Here is a 12,654-nt window from a genome sequence, read left to right on the forward strand (position 1 = left end):
TAGGTAGGCTTTTCTTAGGAGCTCACGCGAATACAACAAATCAGGGAGTACAACGTGATATGGGATGGACATTATTTGAGGTCAGGGAAGCTACCAGCAAAACAAAATTTGAGAAGCGATTGAGAGAAATGGGGGAGGAGCGTTGGGCTAGAAAGGTATTCAGCTACTTGTACATCAAAAATGTCGATACAAAATGGCGGAAGCGAACCAGAAAATTGACTGGTTGACTTGGCTTGGAAAACAGCAGGGGGCCAAACCAAAAAGAATTATCGGTTAAGAAGAAGGTGAAGGAAGCTGAGACCGTTATGTGGAGAATTAACATGATTAAGAAGTCCGCACTAGAGGTCTATCGAACGTTTAAGCAGGAAATTGGCAAGGAAAGGATCTATGATAATACTCAGGGTATTTCTCTACTGTTTGAGGCCAGGACAGGAGTACTGCGAACCAAGACATATCCGGCGAAATACGACGGGGTAGACAAACACGGTATGCAGTGCGTGGGGAGAGGAAGAAGAAACTGTGAAACACTTGATAATGTTTTGTAAAGGGCTTCACCCTATAGTTCAGGATGATGGCGCAGAGTGTTTCGAAGCACTGGGGTTTAGGGACATTGAGGGCAAAATAGACTTTAAGCGGGTAAAATTAACTAGAAGGAGGTTGTCTGCTTGGTGGCTATAGTCAAGGCACGCATGAAAACTACACCCTTCAGTGCAAAGTACGAATCATCAACCTTACTTTTTAAGGAAAAAAAATAAATCTAGTTTTTGGTTCATTAAGTATTACGGCTTCGTGCGCTAGCCACCGCCCCGATCTAAAGGGTATAACCACATCCATCCATCCATCCAGCAGATGGAGGCTAGGAAAACCACGAGCGAGAGTGAGCTGGTGCAGTGCGAAGAATGCAAGCGCTGGTGCTACTTAGATGAGACAGTATTCATGAGTTTGACCGACGCGCAGAAGGTGAGTTTCGTGTGTAGGCTGTGCGAGCCACTGAAGGCGGCCGTGCAACGCATGGAGGCTAGCATCAAGGGGCTTCAGGGGGAGCTTAGGGCGGAACGGGAGCAGAGGACAGAACTCCAAAAACAGCTCGGAGCATCGCGTGAGCGGGAGGAGGCTACCGCCAGCCTATTAGAGCAAATGAAAGGCTACCTTCGAAAAGAACGGGAAGGGCGGACCAAGCTAGAGCAGCGGGTAAAGGAGCTAATGGCGCTTTGTCTCGGCCCCGAGCCGAGTGAGACGGAAGGCGTGGGTTCGCGGAGAAGGTGACAGGCAGGGACGAACAGGCGAGAAGGGAGGTCAGGGGGCTGTAGTGTCTCGCCACAGCACGGAGGCTCCGAGAACGTACAGCTCGGTGGCGCAGCAATCTTCAAGCAGGGCAGAAACACAGGACAGACGGCAGAGAGAGAAACAGGTGAAGCAAAAAGGGGCGACATCACAAACAGGAAGCCAGCTATTGGAGCGTAGAAGGGTCTTAGTGGTGGGGGACTCTAATGTGGCCAGGGTTAGGGATGGCGTCTTCAAGACAGTGAAGGAAGATGGGGGAGTCAGGGTGGAGGCACAGTCAGGAAAGAACATAGTGGATGCACTGGCCAAAGCTCAGGAGGTTGTAAAAAACAGCATGGAGGGCGAAAATCTAGTGATTATTCATGCTGGGCTCAATGATGTGTTGAAGGGCAAGGATCAGAACCTTCAGAGAAAGCTAGAGGATGGGATGCGGAAAGCTCCGAGAAGCCTCTGGGAGTGTGCCTGTGACCATATGCACAGTTTCAGAGGTCTGGGGGCAGCCTTGTGGGATTGAAAGAAGGGTAGTCAAGGCCAATTGTGTGATCAAGAGTTTGAACCGGCAACTCGGATACAGCGTAATGGAAGTTAACCAAGACATGTACGAGCCCGGCGCTCACAGGATGGCATTCACTACAGTGGTGCGACGGGCAAGAGGGTCGGTAACAGAATGGGTCGCCAAGCCATAGCTTTTTTAGGGGGACCCAGAGCCCTGAGGCCAACAGTGTAGCCAAAGACGGACCTAAAGGGGCACAAATATTCAGGCCACACGAAGTACGTGAGAGAAGAAATCGACGTAAGCACAAGGGCCGAGCTAAGTCAGATGTAGGATATATTAACATGCAGGGTGGCAGGAATAGGTTAAAGTGGGAAGAGATAGACGAGCAGTTGAGACAGGAGGAGTTGTTGGTATATGGGGTTGTGGAGACGCATCCTCGGGACCTGAAGTAATCACCCTGCAATCCGGACTACGTATGAGAATATTGCAATAGAACAGAAGGCAGCCAAAATGGGGGGTGGAATTGGTGCATTTATACATAAGAGTATTGGTTGGCAAAGAGTCAAGCAGGGATGCAAGGAACATTTATGGCTAAAAGGGAAAGTGGCAGGGCAAATGACACTCCTTGGTTTCGTGTACTTGTGGACGGGAGCAAAGGCCAGAGAGGAAAACCAGGCAATGGTAAAGTGTATATTAAATGACATTCAGGAGTTAGGAGGAGAGTGCGACATAATTATACTAGGAGATATGAATGCACACATAGAAGATATAGATGGGTATACTGACTCAATAGGCAAAATGATCATGGATATGTGTGAAAGGCATGATTTGATTATTTGCAACAGTACCGAGGAGTGTGAAGGGCAAATAACATGGGAGGTAGTCAACGATAGATTACGCACTGATGTCACACAGGATGTATGATAAGCTCAGGGAAATGCACATAGATGAAGGTGGCTCCAGAAGTCTGGGCAGTGATGACAAACGTATCAAGCTAGGTTTTGGAAGAGCAGCGAAAGTGGGAAAGAGAAAAGATGAGCAACTACAGGAAAAATTTCATTCAGAAAGGCCAATAGAAATTGCTACTAAACAAATTGAGAAAGTAATCACTGAGGATACTAAAAATGTGTGGACATACGCAAATCAAATTAGACTGCTTGGGCTGGAGCTTGCTAAAGCACGTGACAAGTCACCTCGGAAAAGAAGACATAAGCCCAAGAGTTGCTGGGATGAGGAAAATAAGAGAGCCATAGCAAAACGTCAGGAAGCCTCTAGGGAACACAGATATGCTAAGCAACGGGGTGAACAGACAGATGATGTTGAAAGAAAATGGTAAATTTTTCTAAGCTCTAGAAGGGAAGCATCCCTTCTGATCAATTAAAAGATTAGAGGAAAGGGTGCTCAGTGGCTGGCAGAAGTACATAAAAAGGACAGAAAGGCAGCTGCAAAATTTTAGAACCATCCCTAAGAATGAAACAAACCTAGAGCAGAGGTTTATAGCTACAGCTCAAAGTGCTAGGATAGAAGGGGAGGAAGCTATTGAATATATAAGAACAAGGGTGACAGAAAAATTTCAACAAAGAAGTGCCTTATGCACCCCAATAGACAGGGATGGATCAAGTGGCACAATGGCTCCATTTTCACAACGAGAGTGGGAAAGGGCTGAGAAGAGGGTTTCAAGTAGTACATCAACAGGCCCAGATGGCATTCCAGCTATGCTGATAAAGACATTGGGTCCGAAGTCTAAACAGACTTTGAGAGAGGCTGTGAGCAGAACAATAATCGATGGTAAAGTCCCTGATGGATAGAATCTTAGCAGGATGAGCATGAACTATAAAGGAAAGGGGGACAAAGCTGACATAAACAACTACCATTTTATTACAGTGACATCAGTGGTCTACAGGCTGGCTATGCAGATTATAAAGGAAAGACTGCAGGCATGGATAGAGTATGAGGGGGTGCTGGGAAAACTGTAGAATGGGTTTCGGAAACACAGGAGGTTGGAAGAATCTGTTCTAACTGACGCAGTGCATCGAAATAGCAGAAAAGGAACTCAAGCCCCTGTGGCTAGCATTTTTGGATATGAAGGATGTGCACGATAGCGTGGTTCAAGAGGAGTTGTGGGTAATACTAGACACACTGGGTGTGGAAGATGGAGTCACTAATCTTTCAAAGGAAATATATAAAAGTAAGAAGGTAGTTATAAGTGGGAAAAACAGGTATCCAAGCCCACAGAGGTGAAACGGGGACTTAGGCAGGGGTGTCCACTGTCACCCTTGTTATTCATGATGTACCTGCAAGGATTAGAGGCCTAATTAGAGGCAAGTGGACTTGGCTTCAACCTCTCTTTAGTCAAACAAGGAAAAATCATTGATCAGGCACTACCAGCATTATTGTACGCAGATGATCTAGTGCTAATGGCCAACAACAAGGAAGGTTTGCAGAGATTGATGGACATCTGGAGTATTGAGGGAGATAGGTTACATTTTAAATTCAGTAAGGAAAAATCAGCAGTCATAATTTTTAATGATAACAAAGGTAGTGAGCTTAGAATACAAGAGGTCACACTAGAGATAACAAATAAATAGAAATATCTGGGCGTATGGATAAGCATTGGGACCGAGTACCTAAGGGAACACGAAATATACGTGACGACTAAAGGTAACAGGAATGCAGCATTGATGAAAGATGGGGCACTGTGGAATTACAATAGGTATGATATTGTGAGAGGAATGTGGAAAGGGGTCATGGTTCCTGGGCTGACGTTCGGCAATGCGGTCTTGTGCATGAGATCAGAAGTTCAAGAAAGATTAGAAATTATGCAACGTGGAATAGGTAGGCTTGCTTTAGGAGCTCACGGGAATACACCAAATTAGGGAGTGCATGGTGATATGGGATGGACATCATTTGAGGGCAGAGAAGCTAGCAGCAAGATAAAATTCGACAAGCGATTGAGAGAAATGGGAGAGGAGCGTTGGGCTAGGAAGGTTTTCAGCTTCTTGTACATGAAGAATGTCTATACAAAATGGAGGAAGCGAACCAGGAAATTGACTGATAAATACTTAGAAAACAGCAGGTGGCCAAACCAAAAAGAACTATCGGTTAAGAAGAAAGTGGAGGAAATGGAGACTGACATGTGGAGAATTGGCATGATTAAGAAGTCCGCACTAGAGATCTATTGAACTTTTAAGCAGGAAATCGCCCAGGAAAGGATCTATGATAATACTCGGGGTAGTTCTCTACTGTTTGAGGGAAGGACGAGCGTAGTGCGAACCAAGACATATCGGGCCAAATACGAAGGGGTAGACACAGTATGCGGTGCGTGTGGAGAGGAAGAAGAAACTGGCAAACACTTGATAATGTTTTGTAAAGGGCTTCACCCTATAGTTCAGGATGATGGCGCAGAGTTTTTAAAAGCACTGGGGTTTAGAAACAGAGAGGGCAAAATAGACTTTAAGCGGGTAGACTTAACTAGAAGTAGGTTATCTGATTGGTGGCTAAAGTCAAGGCACGAGTGAAAATTTAAACCCTTCACTGCAAAGTACGAATCCTCAACCTCACTATTTAAAGGGAAAAAAAAAGATAAGTCTAATGGTTAGTGCACTAAGTATTACGGCTAGGTGGCGTTAGCCGGCGCCCGATCTAAAGGGTACAGTCACATTCATCCATCCATGCCATTTGAGGGCAGGGAAGCTAGCAGCAAGATAAAATTTGAGAAGCGATTGAGAGAAATGGGGGAGGAGCGTTGGGCTAGGAAGGTTTTCAGCTACTTGTACATGAAGAATGTTCATACAAAATGGAGGAAGCGAACTATGAATTTGACTGGTAAATAGTTAAAGAACAGCAGGTGGCCAAACCAAAAAGAACTATCGGTTAAGAAGAAAGTGAAGGAAACGGAGACTAGGATGGCTAGAATTCTAGACACCCTATTGGAGACTGACATGTGAAGAATTGGCATAATTAAGAATTCCGCACTTGAGATGTATCAAATTTTTAAGCAGGAAATTGCCAAGGAAATGATCACTGATAATATACGGGGTAGTTCATTACTGTTTGAGGCCAGGACGGGAGTATTGCGAACCAAGACACATCGAGCCAAATACGAAGAGGTAGACACGGTATGCAGTGCATGTGGAGGGAAGGAGGAAACTGCCGAACACTTGATAATGTTCTGTGAAGGGCTTCACCGTATAGTTCAGGATGATGGCGCAGAGTTTTTCAAAGCACTGGGGTTTAGGGTCAGGGAAGGCAAAATATACTTCAGGCGGGTAGAATTAACTAGAATAAGGTTATCTGATTGGTGGCTAAAGTCAATGCACGAGTGAAAATGAAACGCTTCACTTCAGTACCAGTCCTGAACTTCACTATTTAAAGGGAAAAAAAGATAAATCTAGTGGTTAGTTAACTAAGTATTACGGCTAGGTGGCGTTAGCAGCCGCCCAATTTAAAGGGTAGAGCCACATCTATCCATCCATTCATTCATGCCTAGGTTATATTTCAGATTCAGTAAGGAAAAATCAGCAGTCATGATTTTTAATGATAATGAACGTAGCGAGCTTAGAATACAGGAGGTCACGCTAGCGAGAACAGATAAAAACAAATATCTGGGCGTATAACTAAGCAATGGGCCGAGTACCTAAGGGAACGCGAAATATACGTGACGACTAAAGGTAACGGGAATGCAGCGGTGACAGAGCACTGCGGAACTACAATAGCTATGATGTTGTGAGAGGAATATGGAAAGGGGTCATGGTTCCTGGTCTGACGTTCGGCAATTCGGTCTTGTGCATGAGATCAGAAGTTCAAGCAACATTAGAAATTAAGCAACGTGGAATTGGTAGGCTTGCTTTAGGACCTCACAGGAATACACAAAATCGGGGAGTACAAAGTGATATGGGATGGACATTATTTCAGGGCAGGGAAGCTAGCATGAGAGAGGAGCATTGGGCTAGGAAGGTTTTCAGCTACTTGTACATGAAGAATGTCGATACAAAGTAGAGGAAGCGAACCAGAAAATTGAGTTGTAAATGCTTAGAAAACAGCAGGGGGCCAAACCAAAAAGAATTATCGGTTAAGAAGAAGGTGAAGGAAGCTGAGACAGATATGTGGAGAATTGGCATGATTAGGAAGTCCGCACTAGAGATCTATCGAACTTTTAAGCAGGAAATTTTCAAGGAAAGGATCTATGATAATACTCAAGGTAGTTTTCTACTGTTTGAGACCAGGACGGGAGTATTGCGAACCAAGACATACCGGGCCAAACATGAAGGGGTAGACACGGTATGCAGTGCATGTGGAAAGGAAGAAGGAACTGCTGAACACTTGATGATGTTCTGTTAAGGGCTTCACCCTGTAGTTCATGATGATGGTGCAGAGTTTTTCAAAGCACTGGGGTTTAGGGACAGGGAGGGCAAAATAGACTTAAAGCGGGTAGAATTAACTAGAAGGAGGTTATCTGATTGGTTGCTAAAGTCAAGGCACGAGTAAAAATTAAACCCTTCACTGCAAAGTACCAGTCCTCAACCTCACTATTTTAAGGGGAAAAAATAACTCTAGTTTCTTGTTCACTAAGTGTTACGGCTTGGTGGCGTTAACCACCACCCGATCTAAAGGTTACAGCCATATTAATCCATCCATCTATCTATGCCTACTTCTGTCACAGAAGTTGGCCTGATAGACAATGCGACATGCTCCATCCAACTTACAATGCATTCCGCTGGTACTGATGGTTCGTGGACAACATTGCATCCCGGCAGGGTTCTGTTTGGCGTTGCATAAGTTGTTGCCAGACTTAGATGGTCAGTGTTGCCAGACTGCCGCCAAATTTGGTATGGAAATTTGCTGTGTAGTTGTGGCTGCCTCGGGAGAGTTTGGTGTCATCCGCGGTGCATTTTGCGAGTGCATGAGCGACGCTGGCCATTTTATTTGACGGAATGAACCGTGCCTTGCAGACGTAGGGGCGCGTTTTTTTGCTGTGTGCGCTGCTGTGCAATTAGCAGATCGTGTCTCAGAGTTAGAGAATCAACGCGTCGTCTGCCGTGCATTTGGCGAGTGCGATCAACTTGTCCGCGAGTGTGTGTGCGACGTAATTAACGCAATAAACCGCACGTTCTCTTGTTGTGTGCACAGCTGGGCAATTAAGAGATCGCGTCTCAGTATTAGGGACGATGGGAAAAACTGAATAGAGTCGCAGCAGACGGTGCGCTGCCCCCCCCCCTTTTTTTTCCACAACTGATCGTGCCGCGTCGACCGCGTGCCACGAGACAGGGACGCTACGCTTCCCCTAGCTGTGTCAGCACAAGACATATTGTTCGGACTCGTGTACATGTGACGAATAAACGTCCCAAGGCTGGCTAATCGGTGTATGTCGGATATGCTACAGCTATATACGCGTGGAAGGCTGCTTTATCGACGCAGTTGCGCGAATTAAGCGCAACTCGCGCGTACCTGTATATAGGACCCCGCCTACCAGCCACCGTCGCTTGCAGGGCCCCACCCGCAATAAGCACAAACGACCAAAATTCCAAATAATGAATGCTTATGCAGGGTCTTATTTACAGGCACGTGCGAGTCATGATTAATTTGCTCAATCTCTCTCTATATGTGTGTGTGTGTGTGTTGCCCTGCCTAGTAAGAACTATCAAGAAATTTGAATGTCACTTCTAATGATGTATACTTCGCAGCCTCTTTATAAAGTTACGAGGAGCACGTCACTATGTTTGTAGAAACCACTTTTGTTCAACGTAAGAAGCCCAATTACTTTTCTGCACACTAGCGTGTACTAAATAACATGAAACATATTCAAATGATTTTTCTTTGAAATGTTTCAGCATATAAAAACTATGAGCATCTATTGTCAAGTGTCCAAAAAATTAATTGTCAAGCATTCCGGCTGAGAAAATGCGAATGTGCTGAATAAACGTCACGAAAATCAAAATATGTTAGTTTAAGAGATCTTCATAATTGAACGACTTTGTCACGCATTCAATGCTATATCATTCAGCCACTCGCATTGTGGATATTTCTTTCAGCCCTCAAAGCAAGAAGCTGGTTCTGAAAAAAAAAAAAAGTCAGGTGCTCGGCACACACAGGAAAAATCACTTGGCTTTTTAAACTAGATAGCACCACATAGTCTACTAAATACGCGATATGTCATCGCTGCGATGAAAGAGATTTAAAAAAAATGCTGATTAGAACAAGTGAGTGGGTAACTGTTGTGACAAACACCAGCTAATTGGCTGCGGCTGCTGCCTCGAGGGAGCCGCCGACACTCGTTTTTCCCGTCCCTCTTGTCCCCGCCCTGTCGTGCTGCAGCGGCAGCAATTGACCCTACGGCCGACATGCGCTCTCCTATAGAAAGCAGCTTGACGCTCTCATCCAGTGGCTGCGCCACTATGCTCATAGTGAATCTACAAGACAGCTTTGATGGGGGAAAAAAAACTTTATTTCTTTTGGAGGGAGGGGGAAGAGGGGAAAGCAGGCATCATAAAAAAAGGGGACGACGCCCAGCCGGGGCTTGCAAAAACGAGGCCTCTCAATGGGCGACCATGGTGAGCAGCTGGCGGCTCCACTGGTTCAAGCTGTCCGTCACGTGAGGAAAAAGGAGCAGTTCAACGAGTCGGTCTCTCACGCACACACACGCACACGCAAGCACACACGGGACCAGCAAGTCCCGCCCGAGGAAGACGGCCGCGAACCGGGTCCCCATGGAATGTCACGCTGTTGTTGCATAGGGGGCCACTTGTTCCACAGCTGCTGCTGCTTGAGGAGGGTCAAAAGAGGGCGGAATGTGTGACGAGTAGGGGACCCTGAAAAGGGGTTCCAAAACTGTGTGCATTCTTCTGGCTTTTCAAAAACAGCGTGTAAAAAGCAAATAAAAGAGAACCCTGGCGGCGCCCTCATATAAGTAGACATGCAACTAACGTGTGGAAGGCACTGCGACAACGGTGTGTCCGCTCCAGGTGCGCCACACTGTGACAAGGAGAGAAATGCCCCTCGGCGAATATAGCATGGCTGCTCGAAAGAAGGCATCCCACGAGAAGCGCCTTACTGTAGTCTCCTCCGCGCCCAGCACCCATTGGCGCAGGCACTTCGTTGTGTGCGCTGCTGCTTTCCAGAGTGTTTAATATGCTTTTTGGCACAGCGTCGTGTATTAATACTTGTCAAGAAAGGGGAGCCTTCAAGGGTGCCTCGTAAAAAACCTTAGAAAAATATGCCCTCCTTGGTTCTGCACCTCTGCGAGGACCAAATGGAATGAGAGCAAAGAAACACCGCCAGGGTGGGAGTAAGAGCACCAACGAGGCGCCACCTGGAGGCCGCCCCACTACCCTCGCTGCTCTGCCGCTACTGCTGGGTGTGTGTGTGTGTGTGTGTATGTATGTGTATCAAAAAAGAGGGATTGAATCCTCTCTCTGGCGCACACTATTTACAGGCCTTCCTGTTGCACATGGCAGACGGGGAAGGAAAACTACCGAGCGGCATCACATTCAGGCCCCGTCTCGTCACAACAGCGCACTGCTAAGAAGGGGGGAGTCATCCGCTTCTGAAGAATGAGGATAAAAAAACAGGAAAGGGAAAAGAGTGCAAGTCCTGCGCTTTTTTTTTTTTTGATTGGCCGATGGTGAAAACTCCCCATGGGTGACACAGCACACCATCCCCTTTGCTGGCTGGGACACAATTCAGTCAGATCTCTGCAAGGGAAAGGAAAAAAGATGAACCACTGGGATGAACACAGCCACTGAAAGCTCACCTGCCTGTCACATACTGCGCTCACTTAGGGTACCCCTGGTACGGGGTCGTATCCTCTCCATTGCCCAGGCCCCCATTTGACGGGTCCTGCGCACACAATTGCTAAAATGTCCGAGGGCTGAACGAAAGCCTTAAATATTAAACCCACACCTACAAGATGCTGAAAAGATTTCCGTTCATAAAGGAATATAACACTTGCATTCATTATTGTAGCGCATCAAGGAAAAAGATGCTTACTCACTAACCATTCGCGGCGGCTTGCATATGTGTATACGTGCTGCACTCCTGTTGCAAAGAGACTGTGCGAAAATTGTTCTCCCTAGAGCGGCGGTATTCTCTTGCCCCGGCATTTTGCAGATCTACGCGAGACCAGATCTAAAAGAGTTCACTAAAATCTACGTGAGACCAGATCAAAAAAAGTTAAGCATCACTTCGTATTTGTTAGGGAAGCTGAATTACTTCCAGGCACAATCTTGGAGCAAACCCGACATCTTGAGACCGGCTTGGTCCCTACCTCAGGGGTGATTGAAATTACCAGGGAAGCGTCGACATGCCTTGTCCCAGGCTTCGTCTTTCTCTTTTCATCACTTTTCGGAGGCCGTGCATGTAAATGACAGGCATTGTTCCCAGGGACCGGTTTCCGTTCGCCGATGTGCGCTGTATATGCCAGTACTCAGCAAGAGCCTCCTTTCCAGATTCTTTTTGTTTCTATGACAGAAGCACCTAAGAAGTCAATCTGAAGGTCGTGCTTCTCACGATGCTCTGCAAGGGCGCTGCATTGAACTTCGATATTCCTGACATCGTTTCTGCGTATTCTTTCCATGAATCATTTAATCTCACCTATGTAGCTCACTTTTGTCGCATTTGCATCATAGCTTTGCCCATGCGGTGAAACTGATTTTTGAATCTACGCACAGCCGCCCATTATTTTTAAAAGCTGAACGCACGAGCATCAACCACCGAGTCAATAGGCACTATAAAACTGAGCAAAGCGGAGACATTGTCATGAGTGAGAGAGTGCGAGGCGCACGAGACCTTGATGGTGAGCACACACGACACATTCATCAACGTTCATGGCAAGCAAACCGAAATGTGACCAAACCCCCCCCCCCCCCCCCCCCCGAAACATAAAGTAGCTTTGTCCTGTGGTGAGCGACGAAGAAAATTCGAAGAAGACAGCGCCACTCTTGCGGCGAGGGCTTGGTTAACCCGGATCTAAAGGTGGCAACGTTAGGTTTCCTCAAGGCAGCGTCGTTCATGGTAAACACCGAGAGACGCTCTCCAGGCTTGCGGCACCTCGGGACAGCGGTTCCCAGGGCACCTGCTACTCTTTACCTTCTTCACAGGGTGGCTACCGTCCACTTGGCAATCTCTGGATTTAGATGTCGACAAGTGGATCGTAAAGCGGACGCGGGACGACAATGATGACTGCAACAATTCTTCCAGGACTTTTGACGACGGTAACACTTGTAGTTTTGATGGTGGTATCATGAACAGCAAGAAAGTTCAACTACTGGGGGAGGGCATGACAGTAGCCACCAAAAGGCCCCTAGGGCCTAGGATCGAACTTGACTAGGATAGGTATTAGTTCCAGTTTCTCTGCATAGCCTATTAATGTGTACAGTGGAACTTCAATTATACATCACTCAGTTTCGCGATGACTTGCATTTTGCGATGAATCAGTTCGGTCACAGCGAAATCCCCATAGAAGTAATTTATTAAAAACTTTGGTTGTACGACGCAGTTTTACGCAGACCCCGCATTTTACAACGACTTTCACATTTTGTCCGAAAGAAAAGCTGCACTTACTCTAATCAAATGTCAGCCAAATATTCACGAATACAAAATATGAACTTGCGTTCCCCTAGGTTGACAACGGGAAAAGTAGAGAGTGAGACAGGTTGTCTTCTTAGAATAGAAAATTTATTCTCCTGGAAGCTCATTTTCTTCTACATACACCTCGATCGTGCGTGTACGTACCCGGGGTCGTTGCCTAGTCAAGCTATATCCACACAAAGTAGCTTCAGCCCTCCTAAAAGATATTTTCCCGTTTTGTATTCGTGGAGACTTCCTGGTCGACATAAAGCTGATCTCCAGCCTTTGTGGCACTCGAATTCACAAGCTTG

At 46.4% G+C, this 12,654-nt stretch overlaps 1 protein-coding gene and 1 long non-coding RNA gene across 4 annotated transcripts in view; one reads left to right on the plus strand and one right to left on the minus strand.

Annotated features, from left to right (window-relative positions):
* Positions 1–613: 613 nt before the first annotated feature.
* The window catches only part of LOC142778146 (uncharacterized), a 39,406-nt gene continuing 27,365 nt past the window's right edge, over positions 614–12,654 (plus strand). The window contains exon 1 of the long non-coding RNA XR_012888410.1: positions 614–960. This is a non-coding gene — a long non-coding RNA (uncharacterized LOC142778146). The remainder of the gene's footprint in view (positions 961–12,654) is intronic.
* Positions 9,202–12,654, minus strand: part of LOC119178215 (RNA-binding motif, single-stranded-interacting protein 1) — a 300,933-nt gene continuing 297,480 nt past the window's right edge. For 2 of the 3 annotated variants that reach the window (XM_037429409.2, XM_037429407.2), the window contains exons 10-11: positions 10,530–10,615; positions 9,202–10,470 (exon numbers count right to left, since the gene is read on the minus strand). In XM_037429409.2, coding sequence (XP_037285306.1) covers positions 10,550–10,615 — 66 coding nt within the window. In that variant the 3' untranslated portion in view covers positions 9,202–10,470; positions 10,530–10,549. The remainder of the gene's footprint in view (positions 10,471–10,529; positions 10,616–12,654) is intronic. The other variant, XM_037429408.2, reaches the window with a different exon arrangement.

The sequence above is a fragment of the Rhipicephalus microplus genome, chromosome 1 (genome assembly GCF_043290135.1).
Source record: "Rhipicephalus microplus isolate Deutch F79 chromosome 1, USDA_Rmic, whole genome shotgun sequence".
Lineage (NCBI taxonomy): Eukaryota > Metazoa > Arthropoda > Arachnida > Ixodida > Ixodidae > Rhipicephalus > Rhipicephalus microplus.